This window comes from Spodoptera frugiperda, chromosome 7 (assembly GCF_023101765.2).
Source record: "Spodoptera frugiperda isolate SF20-4 chromosome 7, AGI-APGP_CSIRO_Sfru_2.0, whole genome shotgun sequence".
Lineage (NCBI taxonomy): Eukaryota > Metazoa > Arthropoda > Insecta > Lepidoptera > Noctuidae > Spodoptera > Spodoptera frugiperda.
Genome location: NC_064218.1, coordinates 12,409,259 through 12,433,281, shown reverse-complemented (window position 1 = coordinate 12,433,281; position 24,023 = coordinate 12,409,259). Strand labels below are relative to the sequence as shown.

The following is a 24,023-nucleotide window of genomic DNA, read 5'->3' as shown; positions in this document are numbered from 1 at the left end:
TGTTTAAGTTTAATAATTTTATATAATTCTTTGAATGCTTAAGAATTAAAATTATAAATATTTGTACGCCTAAACGGCATAACATGTAGCTCATACCTACTCTACCACCATTGCATGTATTCTCTATGTGTAATATCACTCATGTTAATGCAAATAAACATTATCTTTATCTTTACCATGTCATGACATGTCATCTCAGCAACCGTGTCAACAACGAGTTCAACTACGTCCCCTACAGCTAACCGAACTATTGGATCAAGGATATTATGACCTTGTCATCATTACTTACGACTACAGCCAATCCGAGATGGCAGCGTATCGTATTCAGGAACAATAGCAATCCTTCACATATACAGGGCGTCCCTGAACTCAACGTCCATATGGCACCAGATAATTTTTATATTTTTCTGATAACAGTTGGAACCACGTCGATCATCTCGTGCTATTTAGGCGTCGACTTCAGGGACACACTGTATAATAATACAAAACGTAGCAATTTTACTCTCAAAGAAAGCTCTATCAGACCCGATATTTTCTATCAGCGGAACAATGTATTTACGTACTGTAGTTTCTATCTATGTGTTTTTTCTTATGCAGATGCTCTCAAATCCTTGGCAAAGCGCATGTGTGAGGTGGGTGTTAGCACCGCCACCTCACTGCAGTATAACAGAACTGAGTATGACTTGCAGTACGTCTTGATTATTGCTGACCTGTCCTGTGAAGGGACTGACAGGTTTTTGGTGAAAGTAAGTACGAGTAACTACAAACTTTATAGTTAGCTAGAAAAATTGTGAATGAATAATACATTATTGGGGTGTAGATATTGATTTATCTAATGATTTTATGATTTTTTCCAAAATATAATATTTTTTTCGAAAATAAAAGTAGAATAAGTTACTCCTTAGTACATTAGCTACCTGCCAATAAAAGTTCCGTCAAAATCGGTCTAGCCATTTCAGAGATTAGCGAGAACAGACGTCTGTTTGTTCGATACAAACACCAATATTCATATGCATGTAGTTAAAAGTGGTTTTTTTCAAAATTATAAACAGGCACTCTAATTTAATTTATTAGTCTAGGTTTAAGAAAAATATATTCTCTTAGTAGAAATTGCGTTGCATTTGGATTGTAGGCCAGCAAAGAAGGTTATTTCAAAGCCCCATATCGCTGGTTGCTGCTAAACTATGAGGACGATGACACAGCTCTCCTTCATGCTGATATCCTGGTCGATAGCGACGTGGTGCTGGTGAACAAGATCCACGGCCAGGAGTACTGGTTTGTGGAAGGTAAGTAGAGACATAAAAAGGGTAATGTTATACTAGTACAGTTTACCTATGTTATAATATTATAACTACAGTCAGTATACTATAAGTTTTGACAAAAGATACCTAAGTATAGTTTGTCTCCCAAGTACCTATAACATTTTGTTGCGGACTATACCTAGCGGGTTTACCGGGGCTTCCGCTTGAAGAGCAGTTTCTAAGTAGGAACGGGGCGGTTTTTAGTCAGTAAGAGTCTGACACTCGCTTTCGCTTCACCAAAGACGGGCAAAGTTATTGGATGATTTTTCGCCCACAAGAACACAACATTTTGGACTCAATGTAATTAACCAAAAAAAAAAACATTTACGTATTTTATCGTTTTGACTCGCATGCATCGGTTATTGCGCATACTGGCCGTGATTATTACGGGCCCCTGACGCGGCTTGAAACCAGTCGACTAACCTCGTCAAGAAACCCGTGCCCGTGTCAAGAATGAACCGAAGATGCAATTTAATTAATTTGTGACTTCTCTCTGAATACGTACAAAAATTACAGTACCAACTATAAATAAAGTCTTAATTAAGTATCCAAAGGGTCCATTATCCTTGATATTTCTTTGGAACAAATATGTGACTTTAGTGTGACATTCAAAGTAAATAGAATGTACTGCGACTAATTGTAATAAGAGGTGTTATTTTGATAAATAAAAAACACATTAATAAGCAAAAAATATTTAATTATATTGACAGTAGGTAGGTTATTACCTTATTTTTTATTATTATCTTAATATTGTTTTTGTGACTGTTTGTTTATATTCGTACCGTATGCAATATCTTTATAAAACGACAAAGCCTGGTAATATAGAAACAATCTAGATTAAGATTTTCAAATATAGATAGCCTAGAAAAACTAATTAAAGAAAGTCACGTTTTCCTATTACCGGATTATGGAAATATGGATAGATATGGATATATGGAAAATGGATAGAAATTCAGAAAGAGCCATTAGGTATTTCATGTTTCAAAAAAGGTAATAAAAAATAGGTACCCATTAACTTTTATCTTAAATTATTATTTGCTTTTATTTTTATTTTTTTATAAACGTTGTCCCACAGTAGGATTTTCTCCTGTATCGTCGGTGCGTTTACAAACATACAAGATCACATACACATCACACCGACCGAAACGACAATTTGTGGATCACACAAAGAGTTATTCCGTATGAGAATCGAACCCGCTACACGTTGCGCGGCAGCCGGCCCAGCTGAGCACCTAAAATGAATATCTACATATGTTGTAGGAAATAGAAGTCGTAGATAACATTAAATTCTTCTATACTAAACAATCACTGAATATAATTAATTGATATTCAATGCTGCACAAAAGAAAACCAACAAAAAATACATATCCTGCAATAAATACATATTTATAGTTTTAGTCCTTTTAGTCCTTGTTGAAAAACGCAACAACTTGGCAACGATTCCAAGGTTGCTTTTTATACTAAATACAAAATTCAGCGTCTGAGGTCAACATGGATTATTCGAAACACGTATAAATTATTCGAGTTCAAATTGGATGTAACCTTTACTTATAATGCTATCGGCAATACCTTCTAAATAGATTAATAGAATATAATAGAATAAGCATTTATTTCAGAAAAAAACCCATATTATATTAATAGGGTAGTAGTGATGCGTAAACGCAGGCATCAAAAATTTTTAGTCAGTAAGAGTCTGACACTCCCTCTCGCCTCGCCCAAGGTGGGAGAAGGCATTGGATGATTTTCCCCCTCAAAAAAAGGTATCAAAAATAAAACACTCATTTTTCTGAATGTATTGACCCAGCTGGTAACAATACACTACTGGATTGCTTCCAACAGACGTACTCAGAAACAATTAATGATTACTTAAACTATTTCGTAGTAACGATTTTGTATCGAAAATAATTGCTATGTTGGGTTAAGTACCCAACCATTAATTGACTCTGACGGCGGTTATATCCACATTAGAACATCAAATTTTTAAGTATGTGAGAGCCATGCGTTAGCACGAATAAGCTGGCTCGACCGGAGTGATACCACGGCCTCACAAAAAACCGACGTGAAACAACGCTTGCGTTGTGTGAGTGAGGTTCCTGGAGGCCCAATTACATCCACTTCAATCTTCCTAATCCCCATCAATCCTCAAACTCTTAATTTTTAATGGAAAGTAAGTGCCACGTTTAATTCGAACTGCAACACTACAAACATAAGAAATAAAAGGAGTCCGTGGATTTATGATAAGTTTTTATAGTCGTTTATAAGCTATATGTTTTTATACCTATGTTAGACATGTCATACTCTCACGTAGTTATAAGTCTAGATCAAATAATAGATTGTTTAATCTGATCCTACATTAAACGCTAGTTGAATACTAACATCTTAACTATTTCCTAGTTTTAAGACTAAATTGATGCCAAGGTTCTTTTGTTTTCCTACGTGAAACAATGCTTTGTATGTTAATAGCTGTGCTATTTTCAAAAGCGCCAAATAACACCAATACTACTTTATTCTACACGGGAATTGAAACCGTGATACCGACTAATGAGGTAGTCATACATACATAACTTCACACCGTTTCCCATGGGGCTACCCCTTGGGAAACAGACCGCCAATTGCTACGACTCTTACATGGCTCTTTCGCTTTATCAACATTCATCAGTATTTTCATGCATGCTTGTCGGTAAAAGTACTTTTAATTTGGTCCTTCTTTAATATATCGCCAATCTGGTCTCTATATGTCCGTCTAGGGCGTCCTCTACCGACGGCTCCACTTATAATCACCTTGTATACATATTTCTTAGGTACTCATAGTTACTTTATGAAACCTTTTTTCTGTTACAGCTTACAAAATATCAGAAAACTCGGAAATAATTCACACAAAGAGATTAATATGGAGAAGAAATAACACTAAATTGGACAAAAATATCACTTTTATGGATCAAAATAACGTAACAGATACTTACAATACAACTTCACCTGTTATATATCAATATAACGATATTAAACATAACAGGCTAGGTGTTCCAACGAATACAGATGTGTTAAAAGTAACTGTTACAAAATATGGACGGATGGAAGACTACCGAAGTTCCAATGTCCTATCTTCAAGGAGGTATGATTTGAGAGGACATACGCTGACGATGGTGAATGTGATCACGGATAGCAATGAAACGAGGCTACATATGAATGATAGATTGTAAGTACCTATATACACACAAACATAGTACACACGTAGAATTATGACATGACATGCGTCTAATCTCAGAAGAGTTAGACAGCCGTGCGCAATATCATTAATATTTAATTTCTGTTTTTATTTATTTTCACTGTATTCTTTTATTTTGCTGTTTCTTTGTTCTTGTATACTTATACTCTTTTCGGTTCATTATTATTTCGTATTATATTAACATTGTGTGTGTATGTTTTTTTCTATAATCTTTGTATTTTTGGGCGTATCTTAAGTCATCAATGGAAAACCACATATTCATTCATTTAATTTTTTTTAAGTCAGGTAATATCTCTAAAACCTCTTCCGATTTAGCGTTTGGCTGACCCGGTTCAGCCAAACGGGAGATAATCGCGCATCGCGCACAAACATACAAGTCAAACTGAGAATTTCTATTATATTGGAATCGGTTAAAAATGGAAATGTCAATGGAACTCAGCAATCACGCTTAAGAAGGTACGTACTACCTGATCTGACAACATAGCAGCATAATAATATCATTAACCTACATACATAGTTTTTGTTGTGATTTTTTTCTTCCGTACATCGATCGAATTTAAATTAGATAGCTTGATCAAGTTCCTATTTTAAGTACCCATTGACAGACATACAATATCTAATTTGCCCTCTAAATAGAGGTCAATGTGTGTTTTTCTTGTGAACTCGCTACTGGTCTTAAAACAAACAAATAATACGGAAAATATATTTACATAATTATAATCTATAATATAAAAATAAGTCGGGTTTTCCTTCCTGGCGCTATAACTCCAGAACGCACGAACCGATTTCATCAGGTTTGCTAGTAACAATTTTATTAAAAAAGACTATGTATTATTAATTCCATTATTATGCTAAATAGTTCTATAATAAATGTGTATTTGTGACATTTTATAACAACTTATTTAATGTCGGTATATGCGGTTTTTGATAATATAATAATGTATTTACATAAAAATGCATTATTAAATATAATGTGTAATTTATTTTATTTTTTGACAAATATTACATATTATTAATGCATTCACATGTCAAGTGTCATATATGTTTTTATAATATCTTCAAACTCGTTTTAATTTTGAAGGTACGCATATGAATTACCATTTTCTTACATTTGTGGAAAATTTTAAATCAATAGAATTTGTTATGTAACTTATCGATTTTCGATGAAAAATACGTCGAAGTCTAGTGTCGAAGCATAAGTAGGAATGGAGTGGTTTTTAGACTTTTTAGTCAATAAGAGTCTGACTGACACTCCCTCTCGCCTCACCCAAAGTGGGACAAACCATTAGGATGACTTTTCCCTTAAAAAAAGTATGGAATTCACATATTCATGACAAAATATTTTATGTAGAGGAGGCTCTTACTCTAGCCGTGAAATTTAATGTATTGTTATGCTCCACCCTCACTCTACGGTAGAGGCAATCTACACTTTTTAATATCTAAAGCTGAAGAGTTTGTTTGTTTATGTTAATCTCAGGAACTACTCGTTTAATTTGAAAAAATATTTTTGTCTTGGATAGACCATTTATCGAGGAAGGCTATAGGCTATAACACATCACGTTACAATCAATAAGAACCAAGAATTGCGAGTGAAATCGGGGGATTAGCTAGTTAATACTATAAACTACTCCATAGTTTATAAGCAACATGTTCTTACTTTCAAAGCTCATGTTCAAAGAACATAAATATGCTAATGGACCACACATTTACTTAAAACGCAGTTATTATTATAATATTATTATACCGAATGCTATTTATGAGTATCCTTCGCCTACATAAGTAAGTACATACTTGCATTTCTAGTTTTGTTGATATCCTTGCTCAAATTCCTAACAGATTTAAGATATAGAATATAAGATATATTATATTTAACTTGGGAGCTGCGGACTACCTAGCGGGTTTACCGGGGCTCCGGTTCAAAAAGCAGGAGTAGGAACGGGATGGTTTTTAGACAGTAAGAGTCTGACACTCTCTCTCGCCTCGCCCAGGGCGGGAGAAGTCATTGGATGATTTTCCCCCTTATGCTGAGGAATGGATGATTTTAATTCGACATCAACGTAGCATTGCACATCACTGGTGGAAAATAGAACTCTTACTAAATACATTAATTTTTAATCAACTTCTCCTTGTGAAATTATCTTACTTACAAAACACAAAACTGTGAATGTAAAAATGCGTGATATTTGTGTAGATTTACTGAGTAAGTACCTACCTACTGCAGTAATGTTGTATACTTTCTTCCTTAGATACTTACACCAGGACTGCATAACAAAGATGTCATATGCCGTGGTGAGCATATGCTTCCACATGCTGAACGCGACCGAGAGACTCCTCTTCACACATACCTGGGGGTACAAGGATAAGAACGGACAATGGCAGGGAATCGTCGACCATTTGCTGAAGAAGGATGCTGATTTAGGTATGTCCTAAGTTTTTGATTAGGACCCGGAGCTGCGGACTACCTAGCGGGTTTACCGGGGCTCTGGCTCGAGAAGCAGGAGTAGGAACGAGGTGGTTTTTAGTCAGTAAGAGTCTGACACTCCCTCTCGCCTCACCCAGGGTGGGAGAAGTCATTGGATGACTTCCCCTCCTCCAAATCCGTCAACCACATCCCTGAGGATACGGCGGTGCTCAGCCCACGCAAGGCACACCGCCACAGTATTTTCCACCGTGTCCTCCGGGCGGTCCTCGCAGTGATGACACCCGGGCGTTTCCTCCCGCCCAATGAGAAACAGGAACCTACCGAAACTCCCATGTCCGGTAAGCACCTGCGTCAGGCGGTAGGTGAGGACGCCTTACCGCTGCAATGACAGCGAGCCCATATTTGCGGCGCTTGGGACCGTTCCGTTTACACTCTGTAAACCGAAATCTAAAAAAATTCTAGCAATATCTAATCATAATTTGATCGCCTGTCTAAACAAGATTCGTTAACTTAATTTACACACTTTTCGCATTGGAGCAAGCATTCTCCACCGTTCATTGACCTTGTGTGAAATTGTTAATATGAACTAGTTTAAGTAGAATAAATAGGTATTTAGATCTAAACCAATTTCCTGTCAGATTAATCACTATAAGTGACTGCATTAATTATAATTCTAACTGTATAAGTATAAAATATTATTTTAAACTAGTTATCTACTATAAGTTTGGTGTCAATCTTTTTGGCACTAATTTTACTAGTAATTACAGTTAAAGAATCTTGTTTTGATGAAAAAGTAGAGTACTGAGTACCTCGTGATCGGTTGCCCTTTATGGTCAAAGTTTACATGGTCTAAATACTAAATATAATAGTACACTTATTTATAAAACACAGGTCGGCACACTAGGATTTTCTCCTGTATCGTGGGTGCGTTTACAAACGTACAAATTTACATACACATGACACCCAAACCTGAAACAACAATTTGTGGATCACACAAAGAGTATTTCCGTGCGGAATCGAACCTGCTACAAGTTACGCGGCAGCCAGTTGCCCAGCCACCGCGCTAACCAAAATGCACTCGTGGTACATCTGATATTGCAAGTATACTTTTAGACACTACACTACAGTAATGGCTTACCATCAAGCAATTCGTAAGTCGTGTTGCTACCAAGAGTAGCACATCTTAAACACTATTTTTTATTCTTGGGCGGAGAACTTATAGTCTTGCAGTTACTAAACTTCGAAACTATAAAACTACAAATAAAAAAAAACTGTGTATAGCACCTATACCTATGCATCTTACAAGATCAAGTCCCATCGTTTTCCCAGGAACCTTAACAATCTTCACGCAAGAGAGAATGGACGTGGTGGACTACATAGCCATGGTTGGTACAACTGCCGTGCGCTTCGTGTTCAGGGAGCCCCCCTATCCTACATCTCAAACATCTTCACTCTGCCCTTCTCCGGTACCGTCTGGTTGGCCATCTTCATCTGTGTGCTGGGATGCTCCATATTCTTGTACATTGCTTCTAAGTGGGAAGCCAGCATGGGTATGGTAAGCTGATTATTATTTTTGTATATTTGTATGAGGTATTCCTCCAAGAACAACTGTTTTGAAGCGCACCTAACTAAGCGCACCTATATTATTCCTCCAAGCGCACCTAACTAAGCGCACCTATATTATTCCTCCAAGCGCACCTGTTAGTAGCGCTTCAAGGAACTATTAAAAAAAATATTGTTTCTTTATACCTCGAAGCGCACCCATGTTTAAAAATAGGGAAGACAATGAAATAACGTATAAAAAATTTATATGTAGGGGCACCTTTTATTAAGCAGGTACATGGTATTCGTAGCATACTTGTCTATTGACAATACTGATAATTTATTTAGTTCAATACGGATGATGACGGGGTATGAAAATTAAAAATCTATTAAGTCCGTCAGTTAGATAATGAAAAAATATTAGACACGTATTTTTAATTTTGTCATATAAGATAACAATAAACGGAATCAAAGTTTAGGACGGCTTAAAGCTCTAAAAAATAGTGCGCCTTACAAAATTGTAATAGCAATATATGGTGCCCCTGTAATGCAAAACAGTAGTACAAATCATCATAGTTTTACCAGATAATTTGCACGAACGTGATTACCATCGTGAATGTTACAAATGTGCTACTGCTTTGCCGAAAAGATATTTCTCTCCAACCTCACATATATTGCTATTACAATTTTGTAAGGCGCACTATTTTTTAAATGTTCGTAGAAGGGACGTCACGCGATATTTCAAATCGATAGAGCTTCGAAAGTAGGTAGCTAAGCAAAAAATACGCGTCTTATATTTTAAAACAATCTACAAGACGGTCATTAAAATAAAAATTAGTCATCTACCCTATTATAATCTCCATTCTGAGAATCAAGAAGATGAGCTTGGTAAATTACTCGAGTAATATTTCGCTTTGTAAATATTTTTAGCACCCACTACAACTAGACGGATCCTGGGCAGACGTGTTGATCCTCATCATAGGTGCAGTTCTGCAGCAGGGGTGTACACTGGAACCCAGATATGGAGCAGGTTTGTCCTGACATGATGATATTAGGTAAAATATACTTGTATACTTTTAGATAAACCCGTCGTATGCTGGAGAACTGATCAGTGCAAGATACAATGTGTTTTCTATTCTGTCTCATATATCCGCAGACTAAAGGTTAAGTATACAAGTGTAATTTATTAGGATAGGTGAGCCAATCGATATTATAATGGTGTTTTCTGGAAAAACCTTTTTTATGGCGATCGTTGGTCAGAGGCATAACAGATGCCAGACGCCAAGATTTACGCCAGCGATAATTTACTTTAATATAGACCTTAATTTTATTGTTCTACTGTGTTAAAGTCCAATATAGACATTTATGACAGGTTAGAACAAGTGAAACTGCCATGGTGTCTGTAAAACAAATGGATAAGTACGGTACCTAGATTGTGTCTATACTATAGTATATCGTGTTTGGATCCAAATATAATACCGGTACAGACGTTGCGAATGTAGTTTCTAGTGCATGTATCCGAACGTAACACGAGGAAGTTTTCATAATGTTACCCAAATCATTATCACAAAAGTGCCGTCTGTACCCTTCTTGTACTTACAGCCACACTCAGAGACATTTAATGGTTACTTGTTCTTTTTGTATTCTTTTTATTTGTATTATTTGTCTTTTATGGTATTATTATTTTTTGCCGAATTTAATTTGGTATAATAATATGAAATGTATAACGCTTTGGTGTAAAAACTGTAATGTTATACTATTTTACTTTAAATAAATAAATAAATAAATTAACCCAGTCGTTAGCGATTGTTTTCGGAGCAAAATTGTTACTAAGGAACAGTTTAAATAATCATTAAATGTCTCTGAGTGTGTTTACACTGTTAATTCTTCCTCTTTCGTTCCACCAGGCCGCTGTGTGACCCTGATCCTCTTCATAGCTCTGACGGTCCTGTACGCAGCGTACTCGGCTAACATCGTGGTACTGCTGAGAGCTCCAAGCTCCTCCGTCAGAAGTCTACCTGATCTCCTCAACTCACCACTCAAACTCGGCGCCAGTGACTTTGAGTATAATCGATATTTCTTTAAGGTAAACTTAAATGACTGCCTCGTTGGTCAATTGCGACTCTCTGGCAAGGGATCTCGGGTTCGATTCCCGGGTCGGGCCCAGTATAGTTGGTTTTCTAAAATTTCTCAGTAGCACAGAGTCTGGCCTTAACACAAATGGTAAAAAAGTGGGTGTACATTGTACAGTCATAATTAGGTGCCATAATGTACACCACTGCCTACCTCTTCGGGGATAAAAGCGTAAACCTGGAGGACGATTTATTGAAGAACAAAATACCTAGGCATAATATGACTCCGTTAATTGAATCCGAACCTGGTAGTCAACAGGATAGAATTAAAATCCATAAAATGCGTCTTGGCCCTGTAATGTTTTATTTACGTTACAGAAACTCAATGACCCAATTCGTAAAGCGATTTACGAGAAGAAGATTGCACCGAAGGGCAAACAGGCGAACTTCTACTCAATGAAAGATGGCGTCGAGAGGATTAGAAAAGTGAGTTACAATTTACCGATTTATAAAGTAAAAAATACCATATTTTTTATTTGAGTAAAATCATCCAATGACTTTTCCCGCCTTGGGTGAGGCGAGAGGGAGTGTTAAATTTTACTCACTTAAAACCATCTCGTTTCTACTCCTGCCTCTCGAGCCGGAGCCCCGGTAACCTGGTAGTCAGTCTGCAGCTCCAAAGTTAAAAATACCTAGCAATTTTTTTTTATATTTATGTATGTAATCATCACTAAACTGTGTAAACAATAAAAATGCATAAATTATAAAATAGAGACATCTGAATAAATACTTATGTGCAAATAAATGCAAACGAGTCTGTCTGAAATATAATTCGAAATTGGTCTCCTTTAAAATTAATTCTCACTGAAATCTTCCAAATCACTTTCTTACTAAGAAAGTACAAAGATTGTTGCCTTTCTTGTACAAAAAACTAAAAATAAAGATTTATACAAACTTATACATACGTATAAAGTAATATCAGATCTAATAAATAGTCATGCACCTAGCGTCGCTAACGGACAGACTATTGTTTATTTATTTCTTTGTTGACGTTTCAGTATATGGTTTAATTGGAATAAATGATTTGACTTTAATAACACTTGAAAAAAGCCTAAATATTATGCCCGTGTAGAATCTTTGTGCCATAATTTTTAATTATAATTGAAATTACCACTACTAGTAGTATTATTCTGTGGTATTAAATTTTTAAGTAAGTATTTCAGAAAATAGTGTGCATGTATTGTATCAAATGATAAAAGAAATTTATTTTGCAAATAGGTTACAATGTAACTCTTTTACACGTTGATCTCTTAAATAACTAGATGAGGATGATTTCCTATCGGACTACTCTGAGAAGAAATGCCGAAACAAACTCAGAGATAGTCTCTTTAAAAATCTATCTTCTATCGATATAACAACGTACAATAAGTATGTAGGTAGGTACTTATATACCAGTCCCTTATTTGGAGGGACTTTTCACATGACGAGGTGGCCGAGAGGTTAAGGCGTTGGACTGCTAATCCAATGTGCTCTGCACGCGTGGGTTCGAATCCCATCCTCGTCGATTATTTTTTAATCAATAATTTCGAAAGTCACTAAAATATTTTTTTTTTTATCTTATCATTTTAATTCGTTTTGGTTATGTTAATTTACGATTTTGTTTTTTGTTTTTATTTGATAAAATTAAACATTTTGTATCTTTTTTTATAATTTTTTGATAAGTTCATGGTCAACTTTTAACATAACATTTAAAAATTTGTATTTGATTACGAAGGTGATTACGTTATGTATAATATTTAGAATTTTAAAAACACGTATTAATCACTATCACCTTTTATTTTGTTTTTATTAATAACGTCTTCGTATGCGAAGAATTACCTGGTCTAGTTTTCACTAACAATACAGTAAGATTTTTTAGTTTTAATTCCGCTTATACATGTATTTTTTAACATGCGGCGTGCAGCACCGTCCTCCCGCCCGCAATTAAATGCTCATGCAGCAGGGGTGTAACATAAAACACACACATAACTTTCAATATACCACTTGACATATGTTTCGCTCCTCCACGGAGCATCCTCAGGAGGTGTTGACTCAGCGGCTCCCGCAGCTCGAATTCGAGCGGAATTAAAACTAAAAAATCTTATTGTATTGTTAGTGTAGCATGGATTTCCGTAAAGTACCGCCTGATTCCATCCTATGTATTATGGTCTAGTTTTGCCAAAGGATCGCGGGTGAAACCACTGGCAGAAGCCAATTAAAGTGAATCTTTCACATAACACACCAATGACCTACGAGGTCTGCTCCATTAAAATCTGGAATACACAAACCAATCCTAACTTGTAACTTCTTCAGGGTCTCTTCGCGTTCCACATGGAGCTGAACCCAGGGTACCGACTGATCCAGGAGACATACCAGGAGGACGAGAAGTGTGACCTGGTGGAAATCGATTACATCAACGAGATAGACCCCTGGGTGCCGGGGCAGAAGAGGTCGCCTTTCAAGGATCTTTTTAAGATTAAGTAAGGGAATTTGGTGTTTATAGGTAGAATAGATCCCTATTCATCATCCAACGACAAGATATGAAAATTAAAAATAAATATACTTAGTGCTTTTTAAAAAAACGTTGCCCCACATTAGGATTTTCTCCTGTGTCGTGGGTGCGTTTACAAACATACAAGTTCACATGCACATAACACCCAGACCCGAAACAACAATTTGTGGATCACACAAAGAGTTGCTCCGTGCGGGAATCGAACCCGCTACCCGTTGCGCGGCAGCCAGTTGCCCAGCCACCGCACCAACCGTGCAATCAGTATTATTTTATTTTGTCATAAGATAAGTATTGTAGTTACTTAGTTAAAACGAATCAAAGTTTAGGAGCAAATACGTCAATTCTACGTACAAAATGTACCTGATTTCACGCAACATTTCAAATCAATTTATCTTCGAAAGTATTTTCCACAAGAAAATAAAATCTGTCTAATATAAACCTCACGAAACTGTTGCCAAATCATCTATTTTACCTTTTTTTTTCCAGTTTCCTAAAGATCAGGGAGTCAGGAGTGCAGGCGAACGTCCACCAGCGGCTGACGGTGGCCCGCCCACGGTGTTCAGGACATGTCTCCACCTTCAGCAGCGTGGGCATCACCGACATGTACCCTGCTATGCTGATGACACTGTACGGCATGCTGCTAGCTCCTGCCGTCTTGCTTCTTGAGATTACGTACAAACGATTGTGAGTAGCCTGTATCCTTAGCATGAGTTTGCTTTAACGTTTAAAGTAATCGAAATAAGAGCGCTCTCATTGATTGGTTTATTCGAGCCGGCTGTGTATTCGAGCTGTGAAACTATTTGACCGTTTCCACTGATACTAAGCTACGAGTATGTAGCTGTGCGAGGAAGATGCGCAGCTCGAGTATGCGATATATCGATAGTAGGGAAACCATTCATAGCACACATCTCTCCATTTAAAAAACGTAACATAGCTGAGTCCGTTTCCACTAGTATAAAGCTATCTGTACCAATGATTATTATTGTTGAAAGCCAAACGCATCCACAGCAACGTAGCATAGCAGATCTCTGGTGGAAAAGCACCCTGAAACTTGGATGAAGGTCATAAACTTTTGCTGTAGTTCCTTCAGTTAGAGTTTATATTAATTAAGTACTGTTCAATAATAATAAATGAAATAAAATGAATAGGTAATACCTAGAATGTTTATTGGCAATGATTCCATTTCATTTCAGAATGACGATCAGAAATCAGAAAAGGAGATTAGCAGACCCTGACCACATCCCGTTCCGGCACTGAATAACAAATTCTAGAAAGATATGTTAAAATCGTGACAGTTTATCACGATTCGAAAATATAAATAGAATTTACTCACTATTTTAATACGTTGTTGTTAGAGTATTTCTCAGATAAAGCACGACATACCTAAGTAGAAGGTTACACTTTTTAGCTAAAGAAAATTAATTTAAGTTTTAGAGCCACCATACACAGTTACACGAACAGTTGCTCAGTGATTCATATACACGGACGGCTCTTGGAGTTAGAGGTCGACTCTAACTGCAAGAGCTTGAAGTTGCCATTGATCTAATAATATATTCTGACTAGCTACTTCCGCGCGGTTTCACCCGCTCTGCTCGGCTCTTATTGGTCATAGCGTGATGTTTTATAGCCTATAGCCTTCCTCGATAAATGGACTATCCAACACAAAAAGAATTATTCAAATTGGACCAGTAGTTCCGGAGATTAGCGCGTTCAAACAAACAAACAAACAAACTCTTCAGCTTTATAATATTAGTATAGATATTAGTATAGATTTATTTGAGGGAGGGGTCCAAGACAGTCACTTATGTCCCTGACACGTGCCGGTCTTCAGTTTGCCGATGTTTTCATGGTTGTATCTACTGTAGATCCTGGCTTACAGGAGTTGCAGCTGTTTTAAGAGATTATAGAGGGCTTGTACCAATAAAAAAATCTGTATAAGGCGGTCCAACTTGGTAATGCATTTGTTTCATTTTAGCACCTGTCAATTTAAATAATGTGTGTTTATTATTGTATTATGCACCTAATAACTAATTTAAATAAGGCTACTTATCCTTAATTTATTCTAATTAAAATGTCACTTTATGCTAATAAGGATCTCAACTTTGAATTGGACATTCACAATAAAGAAAGAACTAAAAATCAATGCGTGTTTTATTCATACAAAACAATTTCTTTATTTTCTACCCTGTCACAGCTACAAGTACTCGTATGTCAAACGGAGACGTGTAATGAAATATTCAAATCATAATACTGAGTAAATACATTCAATTATGTTTAGTTTGAAAGCCTAAGTAGGTCTACAAAAAGAATAGGATGGTTTGCCCTGGATATGCTTCTTTTTTTGGAAGAAGAGGCTTCTTTTGTTTTGGTGTTAGCTGGTACAGAGAATTTGAAAGGTAGTCCGTCTCCCTTGACATGAACCGGTTTTAAGAATGGCTGAAATAACTTGTTCGCAGACTTATCAAGCTCTTTAGCGCCGACCCATGTATGTATCTGCAAGTATATGCAGGTCGGGTTTGTGAACGGTAAGCAAGGGTAGCTCGTCATCCGACCAAAACCAGACTGGTGCATACGGCACTTCGCGTTCCGTGCGCAAATCAAAAGCTATCAGATCGCCACAGATGGGGCCCAGTTAGGCTAAAGCCTGATCCAGATCTGCGGACTACTTACTACTACTGGGTTACCGGGGCTCCGCGTCGAAAAGCAGGAGTAGAAACGGGATGATTTTTATTCAGTAAGAGTCTGACACTCCCTCTCACCTCGCCCAAGGCAGGAGAAGACATTGGATGTGCAGGTAAGACTAAAAACTGTAGGACGATGATGATGGTGACATACAAACATAGGAACATTTTACTTATACCTAGATATTCTAAGCTTGATCTACCAGGTAGTTGTTTCGCTGACAAAATTGTCTTTACTTAAGTACGTTTTGAAGAGCTGTCCACACAAATTGTTCTCAATTACAGCTTTTCTTTTAGTCCAAGTTAACAAAGTCATGTTGTTTTTACCTAGAAAAAGATCTAAAGTTCTAAGTAGACTTGCGACTTTTAATATTAGATAGCGATTTACCTTAACTAAAAAATTATCTTGGCTCTTATATCGAGGGAAACTTTTGAAAGGTACCTATCTTTTAAGGAAATGAACTGGGAAGTGGTGACCACTTCCTATCAGGACATATGTAAGAGGGCATCTAAGAATGTCCGAGTTTTCTAAGAAAAACCAGCTTTAGAATACCCCATATCCTAGTACCTGTGGAGTAAAAATACCAAATCTGTAACGAAAAACGACACGTCTTATATACAGTCGCAAAATCGCAAAGTCGTTGTCTAAGTAGCAAGTTTACTTCAAACCTAAGCCTAACAACATAAACGACTAAAAATCGTGAAGACTTCATTCTACGTTTGTTTCTGAATCTTTATTCATGCAATATGGCGGGACATTCTATTTTACTTTTTTTCCTTGTTATCCAATGCTCTGTTCTCGCACAGAGTAAAGATATGGAGACTATCAACTTTATAAAACTTTTTATATTAAACGATCAAAAGCCTACGCATTTGATCTATGGTGGATTGTGTTGGAGAAAGGGTAAGGAGATAAATACTTATTTACACTTTTATACCACTGGGGTTCGATTAAAATCTTGTTATATAATCAACAAGTGTTGTATAAAACCATTGAGATCAGTAAAGCCTCTACTAGCCTCGCAGAAGGGTTTAGGCTATAGTGCCCGTTTACCATCATGCGAACAGCAAACCAAAGCGGAAGTTGGATGAATCCCCCCCTCAAAAAAAAGACCGTTTGCTACCGATAGAAGTATAAAAATAATACTGGTGGTGAATACAACTCTTAATAACTCCACAAAAAACCAAGCACCATATTATGTTCTAGATTTAATAAACAAGCTCGTGGTTGAGCTGTCCACCATAGGAGTGCGGACGTCAGCGTCATTTAAACCGAGGTCCAAGTACCAGGACCACGCCGTACTGTACCTGACGGACCTGGACTGTGCTCAGTCGAGGACTGTTCTTTCTTATGTGAGTAGAAGTCGAAAGGAAATAATTAAGTATGTTAAAATCCAATTGAATCAACGAATACGAATACCGGCAACGCACCTGTGACTCCTCTGGTGTTGCGGGTGTCCATGGGCGACGCTGATCGCTTACCATTAGGTGACTCGTTTGCTCGTTTGCCTCCTATTCCATAAAAAAAAACAATTCTCATGTTGCTGTAGACAGTCTAGACTGGAAGTAAGAAATTTCGTAAGCCTACGTGTGAAAAACCCCTCTCCAACGGCCAGCAAGGCACTAATGAGTATTCTGGTGTTGCGGGTGTCAACTGTCGGAGGACGGCGCTAATAGCTTACCATCAGGTGGCCAGTCTACTTGTTTGATCTCTATCCCGATATCCGATTAATGTGAATTGTTTTGTGCAGGCTTCATCCAAAGAACTATTTCAATTCACGTACCGCTGGTTGCTACTAGTGACGTCACCACAACTGCAGCAGTCTAAGATCTCCTTACTGGAGAACGGACCAGTTCTGGTTGACAGTGATGTGGTGCTCGCTGAGAAAGTTGGAAACATGTTCAAGATGACTGAATGTAAGTAAAGTCCAAACAAAACCATTCTCATCCCACCAACGGCTGGCCACACATCTTTAACTCCTTCGGTGTTGTGGTTATGGACAAGCACAACATTAAACGTTGAATTAATTATTATGTTATCGGCTTACTCACGTAACGTTTTGACGAGGAACTCGACTAGTTTCAAGCCATGCTAGAGGCTCATATTCATGAGCAGTAGCAGCGCGACAATGGCCGCGTCGTGTGTCGCGGAATGCTGCTCATGATAACATAATAATTAATTTAGTATGTTTCACGAAAGTTACAATAAAACGCTGAATACTTAAAACAGTTTATAACAGGGAATAAGCCTTTGATCTATGCCTTTTTTCATCAAGTGCACCGACCTGGCCCCAACGGCTCCATGATATCGAGTCCCCGCGGCTACTACAACGGCAGCGTGGTGGACGTGCGCGCGCACCGCGAGCTGTACCGGCGCCGGCGCGACCTGCGCGGGCACGCCATCACCATGTCCAACGTCATCCAGGACAGCAACACCACGCGCCTGCATCTGCCCAGGGAGGATAGACTGTGAGTGGGGAGTTAATAACTAAATGGACTTTTTTTAAAACCCCAACCAGTAGGCAGGCACCACACCTTTAAGTGTGGGAGAGCCATGCTTCGACACGAATGGGCCGGCTCGACCGGAGTGATACCGCGGTCTCACAGAAAACCAACGTGAAAATTACACGGGCGTTTTTTCTCACAGAAAACCGACGTGAAACAATGTATGCGTTGTGTTGCGTTGTGTGAGTGAGGTTACCGGAGGCCCAATTACCCCCCTACCCAATCTTCCCAATCCTCCAAAAACCCTTAAATTCCTAACCCCCAAAATAGCCGGCAACTCACTTGTATCGCCACTGGGATTTCAAGTGTCCATGGGTGGCAGTGATTTTTTACCATCAGGTGAACCGACTGTGCGTTTACCGGTTTATACCATAAAAAAATCTCATCAGCAGTCCTTATGCTGGACTACGGATCTCCTCTACAAAAAGAAGGCTAGGGATAATCTCTGCTTGGCAGGTGGGTCCGAGAACGTAGTTAAATGTTTGCCGCCTGATCTCTGTCAAATGTGTATTACGCCGTCCTTTATTACAACAACTGCGGGATGATAAAGGTGTTGTAATAAAGGACGGCGACGGTGATAAATGTTTTCTAGAAAAAAATCCTGTACATACCAATTTGATTTAACCCGTTGCATGCCAAACGCAGAACCACGCGAGACACAATGTATTTTCTATTATTTTATATACCTGCAGTCACGAGGTAAATCATTTTCAGGGAACTCCAATACGACTCAATAACAAAAGCCTGCTGGTCAGCTGCTAAGATTGGCTTTGAGATGATCAACGCGACACCGCGGTACATCTTCAGCTACCGTTACGGTTACAAGGTGAACGGACAGTGGTCCGGTATGATCGCTGATCTCTACGCCAATAAGGCGGATGTGGGTGAGTAGGAATAAAATGCTAGCAAGTATTTTTTTTAAAAGATATATAGAGACTTTTTCCTTAAGTTTTCTCAAGTATATGTGTGGGAGAGCCATATTTCGGCACGAATGGGCCGGCTCGACTGGAGTGATACCACGGCCTCACAGAAAACCGACGTGAAATAATGCTTGCGTTTTGTTTCGTTGTGTGAGTGAGGTTACCGGAGGCCCAATTACCCCCTTCCCAATCCCCGATTCCCCAACAACCCTTAAATCCCTAACCCCCAAAAGGCCGGCAACGTACTTGTAGTGTTTCAAGTGTCCATGGGCGGCGGCGATTGCTTACCATCAGATGACCCATCTGCTCGTTTACCGACTTATTCCATAAAAAAGTCCGTCCAAAGATCTAACAAAGTCATCTATAACTATTACTCTATCCTACATCATTTTCAGGCACGAACTGCGTGATCTTCCGCGATCGTTTCGACGTGGTAACCTACACAGACCTGGTGGCTCCCATGCGGATGCTCTTCATATTCCGACAGCCACCACTAGCCTACGTGGCTAATGTGTTCTACCTCCCATTCTCTACGAGGGTTTGGGTGACTATAGCCGTGTGCACTGCTATAGCAACTGTAACTCTATTCCTAGCTAGTAAGGTGGAGATTGTGATGACGAAGGTAAAACTTTTTTTATGGTGATGTTCTTTGTAAGATACCTACTTATTACTGTTCTATTTCTACCGTAAAGTCTGTCTGAGTTTATAAGTATTAAGGTAGGCGTCTACAGGCCCGCATCGTACGCATTGCACGCAACGGACTTTAGTTTGTCTAGTATAGAAACTTATACAACTACGTCCACTGATCCGCATCGTACGGACCGCATCATCAGTAATGCCTACATGCGATGTGTACTGATGACGTTATACGGAATGCGTACGATGCGTGTGACCTTTTCACGAATCTTTGAAAGTTCGTTTGTTTATATAGACCACAACACAACAGCAGTTGGACGGTGGGATATGTGACGCTCTGCTGTTGACCATGAGTGCCGTTACTCAGCAGGGATGCTACATAGAGCCCAGGCGAGCACCAGGTATGAGACGTACAATGTTAACGTAGCGTGGAAAAGATAAGGCTAGTGTTTTTAAAATTCATAGCAATAGTACAGAATGCAATTTTATGCTCAAAGTTTGGTAACAGGTTTGTACTTTAGGAAATTAATAAAGCACAATGCATAAGGTCGCATGATGGTGTTCGTGCTGTTCACGGCGCTGATGGCGCTGTACGCGGCATACTCCGCCAACATCGTGGTGCTGCTGCAGGCGCCCTCCGACTCCATCCGCAGCCTGCCGCAGCTCGCCAACGCTAAGATCACGCTCGCTGCCAATGACGTCGATTACAACCATTTCGTTTTTGTAAGTCTTTTTTGGGAATAGTCTTATGGTCTTCGCACCTTTGTCTAACGTTGTTTGTTTTTTTCAGAATCAAAGCAGAGAGCCTTTATACATATCTATTCGTGACCGAGTCTTTCCCGAGAATGGTAAAGCAAAACTTTACAGTTTAGCTGATGGTGTTGAGAGAATCCGTAAGGTGAGAGTAAGATTTAAAAGTCTAGCCTCTTAGTATCCCGAAACTAAACCTACTTATAATCATAGGTACCTACGGCGGATAAAATTGCTTTTGTTCCTCACCAGGGTCTGTTCGCTCTCCACTCAGTGGCAGAACCAGTGTACCGTCAGATCGAAGCCACGTTCCTGGAGAGTGAGAAGTGTGATATAGCGACAGTGGACTACCTCGTCACCTTCGACTCCTTCACCCCCGTGCGGAAGGGGTCACCTTACTTGGAGCTGATTAGAGTTGTGTCAGTTTTTATTGTTTTTATCACTGTGGTATTGATTAGTCTAATTGAATTTAGGTAGAGTGTAAGTGTAAAGGTGGTTTTTGCACCAGAGATGTGCTACGCTACGTTGCTGTGGATGCGTATGGCTTCCACCAATCATATTCATTGGTACACGTAGCTTAGCACCGGTGGAAACGGACTCAACTAAGCAAGTTTTTTATGTGGAAAGATGCGTGCTATGGATATATCGTATACTTGAGCTGTGCATCTTCGAAGCTTAACTACATAACGCATATCTGGTGGAAAAGCACACTAAGAGTCTGCGTAATTCTTATAAATGTTTCACGCCTCGGCAAGGATGAACTGACTCATCCGGATTGACACAATGCTTCTGATGAGTTGGAAACGCACTTTAAATTTTTCTGGTGTTGGACGTATCTCGATTTTGATTGCTTTACCATCAGGTGATCACCTGACGGTAAAGCAATTAGTACTTATCACACAGTATCGAGTCTGTACTTTTATATCTTCCAGTCACAAGCAGATCCGCGAATCTGGTATCCAGTCAGCCATCCGCAGAAGGTACCTCGTCTCCAAGCCTCGCTGCACGACCAAGATGTCCTCGTTCAGCAGTGTGGGGCTGATGGACATGCGGCCCGTGCTCATACTGATGCTGTACGGCGTTGCTGTCTCCGTCATCATCGTGATTGGGGAGATTATTGTGCATAAATTGTGAGTATGCAGATATCAAGAATTTAATTTACTGGTGGAAGTCAGGGTTGAGCCTGCTCGGAATCTAACATTGTGCCCAGTACCTACCCTAGATATTTAGTGATAGTGTCTTGGTGTTGTAGGTACTGGAAAGTAATCGAACAGATAACTATTCAAGAAAAAGGCAGAACTCTTCACTTCTTAGGATAGGCCTTAGTAGGATAGGCTAATCATAAACCAGTAATTTTATTACGTGTTTGTTTAAGGATCAACCGGTACTATAAGCAGAAATCGAACGTTCTGATGGTGAAGACCATACGTTACTAGAGTTTGAAGATATACCAAATATACTTAGGTTCCTTTTTTGGGTGAAGCGAGAGGGAGAGTCAGTCTCTTACTGACTAAAAACCACCCCGTTCCTTATCCTGCTTTGAGCCGGAACCCCGGTAACCTGTTACGTTGTCCGCAGCTCCGGAATACTTAGGTAGCTTAGATATTTATCAATGTCTTTGTAGCTAGCAGAGCAGCACACGCCGCATACGCAAGTCTATAGAGTTGTATTAGGGTACATTAATATGTACCAATCAACACAAATAAATAAACTTATTTAATACACTCTAGTGTCGTTTTATTTTTGCAATAATTCTGTAGTTATTTAAATTTTTCAAAAATTTACAAAAATTTACTTACAACAAAATAAAAGGACAACCAAACGAGAAATACCTTAATTTTCTAGTGTAATCCCGTTTATTTTGCCATTTTACTTCGTTTATTTTCTATTGCTTTTTGGGACCTTATTATGGTGGCTTTACGTGGGGCCTCCACTTTCCTAAGTCTTTCTGTATGCTTCGACCCCACACAGCCTACATCTTTAGTATTCACATCTGTACAATTATGAACGCGGACTTTAATCGGAGATATCACAGGTGTTTTCGTCTTTTGATTAGCCATGTTCTTCGCCTTTAATTTGTTTGGTAAGGGCTGAATCGCATTCTTCCTCCTTGACTTCGTGATAGTGTCCACTGACGGTTTTTCATCGTGTTGAATTGCTGTAGTCTTTCTTCCAGGACGCCAGTTGTCATCAGTTTTACCGTCAGCACTTGCAAGTGTTCCAGCTGAAAGTGTGGTCACCATATTACGAAGATCTGATAAGGTCTGACCATGAGTTTTCACGTCGTTTTGTAATTTGTCCAACTTTTTTTCGAAATGTTTGAAAGAAGTCATGATGCGTTGTAGGGCATCAATTGGACGCGTCCTTTGGAAAGACATGGATTTGGATTATTAAAACCTTAGAATTACACTAGAAAATTAATTAATTAGTTTTGCAAGAATTTTGAATTTTGTTTTACTCAAACTTGTCATTTTGTCACATAAGACGTGATCATGGTTGGAGTTGTTTTTATTGAAACTTTTTTCTTAGAACTCCTTGTAAATAAAATAATGAAAATTATAAAAGGTCAAACTGTAGGTATCGGTTCTGTCATGATAATTTCGCGTACGTACCACTAAAATCGATCTTTGAAAGAAATCTCTGAAAGACCTGGAGACCCAATCCTTCCCTCTCCTGATTAAAACTCTACTCTTAATACGAGAGGTAAAAATAAGTTGGCTATACCGCAATTCCGATTGTCCAGAGTGCAGAAATCCTTCATGGGTTTTTGTGTTAAATGTTATAATAAACTACCAACTACCATACTGAATCTGAACGAGAAAAAATTTAAATCTTGTATAAAGCGTGAACTGTGTAAACAGGCATATTATAAACTGTCAGATTATATTGAGGATAAAAATGCGTGGCAGCATGTTGGTCCGGTTCCACTGGACACTCGCTCACACTAGACAATGTTCAAATACGATCACTAGTTACACGTTAACTTAAAGTATTAATTTATTCCAATGCAGTCTAGGGATCCTGTGGCATCAAGCAGATATTTTTTTATGTGAAAGATTAAATTATATATTATTATTATTTGTATAGAAGCATTATTTCAAAATTGTAAGTGTACATATGTGGGCACTATGTTTGAAATAACCCGCTATTTTATTTTCTTTACAAATTGGTTTTATTGTCCCGTTAGTTTTGACGTATTGTAGTTACATTGTTCCTACATATATATATATACAATAGATAAATAGTGTATCAGAGAAATTGTAAAAAACTTCTTTTTAAAAGAGTAACGATGGAGTTTCTTGCTCGTTCTTCTCCATTCGAAGCTACACTTTGGAACGAGCGCCTAGCTTCACTGACAGACAGACTGACGGACAATTCAATTTGACGTTTCAAAAGTGCCTTATTTAGGATTAATTG

At 38.4% G+C, this 24,023-nt stretch overlaps 2 protein-coding genes, 1 non-coding gene and 1 pseudogene across 3 annotated transcripts; 3 read left to right on the top strand and 1 right to left on the bottom strand.

Annotated features, from left to right (window-relative positions):
* The first annotated feature begins 603 nt into the window (after positions 1-603).
* LOC118266276 (ionotropic receptor 75a-like) lies at positions 604-13,802 on the top strand (annotated as a pseudogene).
* Trnas-gcu (transfer RNA serine (anticodon GCU)) lies at positions 12,046-12,127 on the top strand. The gene has a single exon. It is a non-coding gene; the product is annotated as a tRNA-Ser (tRNA).
* Positions 13,803-16,542: 2,740 nt separating the features above from the next.
* Positions 16,543-22,333, top strand: LOC118266273 (glutamate receptor). Its single transcript, XM_050694655.1, has 12 exons — positions 16,543-16,699; positions 17,003-17,148; positions 17,547-17,712; positions 18,072-18,264; positions 19,015-19,184; positions 19,616-19,842; positions 20,152-20,257; positions 20,404-20,579; positions 20,647-20,754; positions 20,859-21,025; positions 21,539-21,736; positions 21,982-22,333. The coding sequence occupies exons 1-12, from the start codon at positions 16,543-16,545 to the stop codon at positions 22,040-22,042; spliced, it is 1,875 nt and encodes a 624-aa protein (XP_050550612.1). The 3' UTR covers positions 22,043-22,333.
* Positions 22,334-22,386: 53 nt separating this feature from the next.
* LOC118266298 (uncharacterized) lies at positions 22,387-23,106 on the bottom strand. The gene has a single exon (XM_035579700.2). The coding sequence runs from the start codon at positions 22,982-22,984 to the stop codon at positions 22,463-22,465; it is 522 nt and encodes a 173-aa protein (XP_035435593.2). The 5' UTR covers positions 22,985-23,106; the 3' UTR covers positions 22,387-22,462.
* Between the last annotated feature and the right edge of the window lie 917 nt (positions 23,107-24,023).

Coding starts and splice junctions, on each gene's coding strand:
- LOC118266273 (XM_050694655.1), top strand. CDS start 16,543: ATGGCGGGACATTCTATTTTACTTTTTTTCCTTGTTATCCAATGCTCT. Junction 18,265..19,014: donor CTGCCCAGGGAGGATAGACT/GTGAGTGGGGAG, acceptor AATCATTTTCAG/GGAACTCCAATACGACTCAA. Junction 21,026..21,538: donor TTGGAGCTGATTAGAGTTGT/GTCAGTTTTTAT, acceptor TATATCTTCCAG/TCACAAGCAGATCCGCGAAT.
- LOC118266298 (XM_035579700.2), bottom strand. CDS start 22,984: ATGTCTTTCCAAAGGACGCGTCCAATTGATGCCCTACAACGCATCATG.